The 7,607-nt window shown below is 33.2% G+C and overlaps 1 protein-coding gene across 3 annotated transcripts; it reads right to left on the reverse strand.

Annotated features, from left to right (window-relative positions):
• Positions 1 to 4,214: 4,214 nt before the first annotated feature.
• On the reverse strand, positions 4,215 to 7,607 carry LOC100500329 (putative bet1-like SNARE 1-1). Of its 3 annotated transcripts, none has more exons than NM_001249506.2 (6): positions 7,406 to 7,464; positions 7,209 to 7,276; positions 5,701 to 5,860; positions 4,900 to 4,956; positions 4,749 to 4,808; positions 4,215 to 4,575 (listed from the first exon to the last, which is right to left on the reverse strand). In NM_001249506.2, the coding sequence occupies exons 2-6, from the start codon at positions 7,220 to 7,222 to the stop codon at positions 4,486 to 4,488; spliced, it is 381 nt and encodes a 126-aa protein (NP_001236435.2). In that variant the 5' UTR covers positions 7,223 to 7,276; positions 7,406 to 7,464; the 3' UTR covers positions 4,215 to 4,485. The 3 variants fall into 3 exon arrangements, with proteins under 3 accessions (NP_001236435.2, XP_006593375.1, XP_006593373.1); XM_006593312.4 differs by lacking the exon at positions 7,406 to 7,464 and adding an exon at positions 7,534 to 7,607 and having other exon boundaries at positions 4,359 to 4,575; XM_006593310.4 differs by lacking the exons at positions 7,209 to 7,276; positions 7,406 to 7,464 and adding an exon at positions 6,375 to 7,198 and having other exon boundaries at positions 4,359 to 4,575.

Consider the following 7,607-nt stretch of genomic DNA (forward strand, 5'->3'; position numbering starts at 1 on the left):
GTTTTACTATGTTTTGCGGATGTTTTTAATTCTGTGGCGTATATTGTTGTGCATGTGTTGCCTGCAGGTTCAAAAAAGTTGCTTGGCTCCCTTCTGAATCCTTCTTTTCCATTGGTAGGATGATAAACACGGGTATACAGCTTTTCTTGTGTTCAAGTTGATCGAAGCCAGCAAATCATTTTCTAGTGCCAGATCTACAAGTGTTACTTACTGCATATATAAAACGTCCTATGGAGAGAAGGGATGGGTGGTTGGAGATTAAGATTGGGAGCTTCAATTCAGGCCTTAAAGAAGACCAAGTGCCATTGAAAGTGAAGTCAATTAGAGATAGATGGACCCGCAGTAGTTTCATTATTGAAGGAATAGAACTTCGGCCTCCATGTTAGGCCTAGAAATAATATAAGCTTGTTCCTGTAAACCGTTTTTATTTAAAAAATAAATTTTTACTTATTTTAATAAAATAAGTAATTTCCTGTTTTTTTAGTATGTTTATTAGACTGTTTTTGCTTTTAAAAAAATTCTGTTTATTTTAAAAAGGAAAACAAATATTATCTGCTATTAAAAATTATATAAAAAATATTTATTTTTAAATTTTTTTCTTAAGTTTAAAGAAACTCGGCTTGTATTTATCAATTTACCGAGGGTTGCCACGAGGTTTTTTTTTCTTTTTTTCTTATTAGGACACTTAACAGACCCTATGACCATTTTATGTTGAGGTTCTATGCGGATCATGTTGTCCCACAGTTGCGGGATGAGTTTTTTATTTTTATTTTTTTTATCAGCAAACAACTTAACAATTTATTAGAAAGGTACCACAGAAGTACCATGGAAATTACATGGTGTCAAAGAGGGCTATTGCCTCTTCATCCTTTATCAAGTACATATCCAAAATTCTGCCACTATACCCGTACATGTTTTCCTTTACCATAGTAATTTTGTCTTTTCCACACTATATCAGATCAATGTGTCCATGTTCCCATAATCCTGGAATATTACTCTTGCACTCACACAATGTATATATACTCACCAAATCCATCTACAGTATAAGCTATATGCATTGGATACATATTATTGGGTTGGGAAACCATTCAAAAAAAGAGAACTGGAAATTCTTCTCATTATGGGATGAGTTGAACCGCTAAGAGTTGAAGGTGTTCAATTATGGGAGCAACATTTTATCCTTGCCAAAGCAGGAGCAGCTGAGGCCATATGTAGAGGGTTGGGGCCTCTTATATAAAATTTATAATGTGATATATTATTATGTTTTAAATTTAAATTCATTTATCTTATATTTGATATATATAAAAGAAGGGATTAAATTATATCGATGTAACTTTGAAAATACAATCACAATTGCAGTTGCATGCTGTCGAAAAACTGTCACGCTGCTGACAGATATTTAAAACCATGTTTCCATTGATTGGATGATAAACACGAGTATCTTGTCCCGAAATACCCAGTATGCAGCTTTTCTTGTGTTCAAGTTTATCGATGCCAGCGGATTTCGGTACCTTCCTAAGGTGTTATCCGTAGATTTTTCGGCCTCACCATCATCAGCCATAGCAGTAGCAGTCATAATTTCGTGGTGCGACCAACAAAACGTACTAATATTACTAATTTGAGAAGCAATGGGTAGTTGGAGACTGAGTTAGGGAACTTCAATTCAGGCCTAAAAGAAGAACACCACCGTCTGCTACTGCTGCTGACTAATGTTGTGGAGTCATGGAGGGATATATGTAAACCCGGTGGTTTCATTCTTGAAGGAATATAAGTTAGGCCCAAGCATGTTTCATCCATCAATTAACTTAGTAGCCAATTAAGATAGATAAGTCTTTACTCTTTAACAATTTTTAATAGGTTTAACTACTCATTTGTTTAGTGTAGTTTCACTATTCGTATTTTCTTAATATTTATGATTTAAAAGTGATTTTTTTAGTCTTATAATTTATATTTTATTTTTCTTTTAATCCTTATAATTTGTATTTTAATTTTCTTTTAATTCCTATAATTTGAAAATGATCTTTTTAGTCTATATATTTTATATTTTAATTTTATTTTAGTTTTTATCATTAAAATATGAGTAATATTATCAATTACAATTAACTATAAAAATATTAACAACTAATTTGTAATTAATTTATCGTAAGATAATTTATAATAAAAAAATAGTTGATAATTTATAACTAATTTGTAATTAATTATTTTTATATATATTTTGTGTAAGGACTAAAAGGTAATTAAAATACAAATTATAAGAACTAAAAAGATTATTTTCAAACTATAGAGAATAAAAAAGAATTAAAATATAAATTATAAGGACTAAAAAAATACTTTTAAACTGTAAGAACTAAAAAATAATTAAAATATAATCTATAAAGACTAAAAAAATTACTTTCAAACTATATAGAGACTAAAAATATCATCATAAATCAGTGACTCATGAATAATAATTAAGCAGCCAAGTTATTAATAACCTCATTACTATTTTTATAGGGTAGCTGAGATTGTGGTTCAATTGGATTTGCTCCGATTTCCAGCTAAGTATTCCCTCGAGTTGGGTGGGAGATAGTTTTAATTTAATTGCGTTTTGGTTTGCCTATTTTAAATGCCAAATATGCATAGATTTTACATTTCAGAAAAGGGTTGAGTTTGCATTCCTGAGAGAAGAAAAAAAAAATTGTGAATGCTTCCCTTTGAATGCCAAGTTGCAATTGAGTGGTTTACCGTTTTCAGGATCAATGAACATGATCATTTTGAAGGACCTTCAGATCCCTCTGTTACATTACATCATTAGTAAAGTATCAGCAGTAACCTTGTCAAGCTAGTTGTGTACTTTAAGATGAACTACGTACTTTCACGGTTACAATTCCATTCTCATGTATTAGTTCTCTTCAAGAAATGGAGCATGTGCAGCTTTTCTAGCAAACTACGTACCATTCAGATTTTGCTGCAAGAGTATTAGGAACTATGATTTGATTAAACTGGAAACAAATTGAAAGATGAACCAAGTAAAGTGAAAAAAATATATATTAGGATTCAATTCAGATAGGGATGGGTGGTTGGAGATTGAGATAGGGAACTTCAATTCAAGACGTAATTAAAGAAGACCAAGTACCAATGAAAGTGAAGTCGATTAGAGATTTATGGACCCCCCGGTTGTTTCATTATTGAAGGAATAGAACTTAGGCCCTAAGTATCTTACATAGGCCTTGCCACGAGTTTGGTTTTTCCTTATTACGACACTTAAACATCCAACTAATGTTAAGCTGTGATGTTGCTTGCTGATTCTTAATCAACTCTTTAAACTCCTATAAATGTTATAGACTTGTAGCATGTTTGGATAATCATTTTGTGTTTCCAATTGCATCCATATATTGACGAAGCCAACGAAGGGAAGGGACCCACAATGATGGATGGATTAACAAGACAAATTATTTTATTATGGGAAGGATAATAGCAAGTCATGCTTGCTATGCTGTAATATGGGGCAACGAGTTACTGAGACTAATGGATCAGAGGATGAAGACAATAATAGCCTGCAACTGGTCCTAGAAAAAGATGTGAGTGCTTCACCGAAAATCAGGGGACATTGAGGAAAGAGACTAGCAAGTAGCAACACGTTGGATGTTGATACCCAGCACTATCAACAGATAATCTTAGTCATTAAGCTTTTCATATTTTATTGTTTAAATTTGCCTATGAGAGGCAATAGAATGCCAGAGCATTGAGTATCAATTTAGTCAATGAATTTTGAAATTCTATTCTCTTCCTCTTCCTCCGGTGTGCGTGAATTTGTGTGAAGCAATTATTTTTTTCTCTCTCGTCTTCCGCTGTGCATGTGTGGGTTTTCAATTTTCTTGTCCACTGCAATCAATTTTGAACTAAAAGGCTTTACAACCAAAAGCTCTCCAAATTCATTATGTCAAATAATGTTGTTAAAACCTTAAATTGAACTGCTATACTTCAGTTCAAGTTCAACTTGAATCAATTGATAATATCAAAAAAGTGATAAAACTAATTTACATATAAAACAAATTTATTAAATATGTAAAAATATCAACTAATGAGTTAATGGTTATCAGTTCGTTCAATTAATTCAGCAGAGTTTTAATTCATTCGAAGTGGTCTACACGTCTATTAGGATGAGACTAACCATAACCAAATAAATTCAGGATTAGAACGATAGCATTACTAGATCCTCTTTCCTCAACAATGATCAAAATATTTTTCTTGATAAATAGAGTACGAATCTTCTAGAGAATAGATGAAGCATATACATAATCTAAACCAAAGTGAAAATATGCACAAACTGGTTTTTATTTTCTTGTACAAACTGGATATGGACATTACTCGTTGGATTAAACGAAACAGCAAAGTCTTTATACAAACATAAGGAAAATCTTACAAGTAACGCTAATTACAGGAATAGTGCGAGTAGCCTCCTTTTCGATCTAACATAAAGCTGACAAGTGCGTGAAAGACCAATTACCTAGTCAGATAGTATATTATAAGAAAAAGCACGACAAAGGATGCTACAAGTGAAAACATTCTTCGGCTGGATTTTGTCTCAAATACCTGAAAAATGACACAAGATCATTAAAGAAAGACATGGAAAAATAAAAACTTGATCGTGAGAGGGAAGACAACACTACTCCTGCCACATCTATTGACATTCTCCCGGAGCAAAAAGGAAAGGAGAAGACAACAAATGTATATATTAGTGCATTCAGGATTTAAAGTCCACATACCATTTTGAATTTATCCATAGTGCCTGAGAGGACTCCTCTCGAAGAATCCATATCGTTTCCCTATATAAAATACCAACAGATTATAAAAAAATAATGCGATATAGCAGAGAAAATGCAAATGTTTTCAATAAATGCAATAAGCAGTACGCACCATACGATCCAGCATCCGGTTATGACTATCCACTTCCTCATTTATATCACCTGACAACTGTTGCAATTATGCTCTTCAAAACTTCAATATAGTTGATAAAGTAAAAGATATTAAACCAGCACAAAACTGCACACTGTTAACATCTTTACAGGATACAATTGCGTGCATTCAAGGTCTTTAAACACTCTAAGAAAGGGTTTCAAGAACCTAATACATATAATAGTACAAAACTTAGATGCAATTTCATATATACTTTTGGTGCTATTCTCTAATTAGGGTTGGAGTTTTACTTTGATATCTGAATTGATATTTAATGGATTTTTTTATCAAGTGATTTTTTGAGGTACTTCAATTTTGATTAGAGAACAACACCAAATACACCTATAAAAGTGCATCTAAGTTTTGTCCATTATAATGCTCAACAAAGTGAACAGCATCAGTTACACTTACACCATAAGAGAATAAGATCTAATGAATGATTTGGGTCAACAGTGATTCTGTGAAAAAGTTGGAGTAATTACAAGATTTGAGTAATAAAATTACTCAAAGCAAGGAAAAAAAAACGACTTCTAACCTTTAACGCATTATACATAACGTATATTATAGGAAGTTCCAATTTCAAAGTACAGAAGATTCCAACAAAATGAAGAAATGATTACGAGAAAAATTAGATTATAAACATTGAGATGTTTACCAATAGTTGATACAAAATGAAGAGACAATTATTGGGTGCATCAATTATTAGATACAGAAAGACATAACTGGGAATATAGGGCATGTTGCAAGCAATAGTAAGCTTACTCTTTTCAGCAGATTAACTCTATCTTGCAATCCATCCAATGCTTGTTCATTATCATGTTCATCAATTTCATGGGAAGAAGTTGAGGAGTAAAGAGACGATGCTCTGATGCCACCCTCCTCAATACCATCAAAAAGAGCAACTCTGTTGTTACGACCATCTCTGAAACAGAAAAAATAGAAAGATAATAAATACAAGCAAGATAATTTTCACTTCTAGACATTTGAACAGTTTCAGACTTATCAGAGTCATCTGACATTTCCATAAGTGCATAAACTATCAAGGATTCAAGATAGATAAATTAAATCAAAAGGAAATAGAAAGGCTGTCTCAGCTTTTCTGATATCAGGGGGGAAAGACACATCATACCACTTAAACATTTCTAAAAAATAAAATTATAAACAGAGACCAAATAACCCCTAAAACTGATCAAACAAAAAATAAGAATAGTGCAGCAGAACTCTTTTTCCACCAAATAATGAGAGAGACAAATGAAGCTTGAAATTTGAGTACAAAATCTTTTATCACCTCACCCGTATCCTGGGCAGCAAAAGGTCACTCGATATTTACTAAACAATAACAGAGGAATGACATTTTCATCTATTATGTTACACACTCATATCCATTATCCAACCACAACTTCATCATAGTCTTTTGAGTACACGGGAATACTTGCATAAAGCTTGTTTCTCTGTGAGCATCAACCACATCGTTATTTTCAGTATCCATGTCCATGGCAACAGATGTGTTAAGTTATGCTAATATTTTGCTTGAATCTGGGTGTACAGGTGCAGACAACACGTGCCCAAGTCCATCACCACTGCACTCAATTTTGCGAGTTTTCTCTCACATTCAAAGAACCGACTCAAAAAAGCATCCACTCGAAGCCTCCAATACATATAATGACATAAATAGACAGTAAAAAACAGGGTTAATCCAACACTAATAAAATACTGCCCAGCAGTGGTAACTCTTTCAGGAAGCATACACTGAGATAGGAAAAACATGGAAAACACGGTTTAATTATTCAATCAACACAATTCGACCACGTCAAGTTATAAAACATCTCCCCTCATATTTGTTAGAGGAATCTAGATGCCAGATTGCCAGTGATAACTTAGTCATCACTGATCTGAGAATCAAAGCTATTCTTATTCATTCCAATTGGAAGATGCAAGGAATCATTCAACAGTGGAATTTGAAATCAATAGTAGCACCGAAACTAAACTCATCCACAATTCACCACTCCACCTACCTCCCAACACACAAAACAATTCCAAATTGAAATTAAAAAAACCAAAGCCACGAAACAGCAATTCACAAACAAACCACACTCATCAATCGATTCAAATAGTCACGAGACAGAAAATCCAAACCCTCCAACGACGCCGTATCCACGGATCTGAAGCAACAAACAACTATTTCCCAGCGTAACCGAATCAAGTAACGACCGACACTTTATTTTCAGAACATATTAACGAGAGAGAACATGAATTTAATCCACACTAACCTCCTAGCATTCATGATTCACCAGATCACAAATTCCAACACCGTTTGGCAAGTTCTAGATCGCGTTTCCTAACCCAACAAAAAATAATCACGATTGATTATAGGAAAATCGTAAGAAAATAAATGAAAAAAATCCAGATCTGAAGATGAAAGGAAGAGGATTAGGAAGAAGAGAAAGATGCGAGAAGGTACGCGAACCTCTGTTGAAATAAATAATAAAAAAAAAAAAACTCAGTGAAAAGCAGAAAAAGAGAGGTAGAAGGAGAAGAGAGTGAATCGGAGGTTTATATACGATACGAGCTTCACGAGTGTAACACTGTAATTACCTTTGAGTTAAAAGACTTTAAAAGGTAGTAATGTGCAGGGCCAATCCTTAGACTCATGTTATCCACGCACGCTA

The sequence above is a fragment of the Glycine max genome, chromosome 13 (assembly GCF_000004515.6).
Source record: "Glycine max cultivar Williams 82 chromosome 13, Glycine_max_v4.0, whole genome shotgun sequence".
NCBI lineage: Eukaryota > Viridiplantae > Streptophyta > Magnoliopsida > Fabales > Fabaceae > Glycine > Glycine max.

Coding starts and splice junctions, on each gene's coding strand:
- LOC100500329 (XM_006593310.4), bottom strand. CDS start 6,433: ATGGACATGGATACTGAAAATAACGATGTGGTTGATGCTCACAGAGAA. Junction 5,861..6,374: donor CACAGAGAAACAAGCTTTAT/GCAAGTATTCCC, acceptor TTTCTGTTTCAG/AGATGGTCGTAACAACAGAG. Junction 4,809..4,899: donor ACCGGATGCTGGATCGTATG/GTGCGTACTGCT, acceptor TATTTTATATAG/GGAAACGATATGGATTCTTC.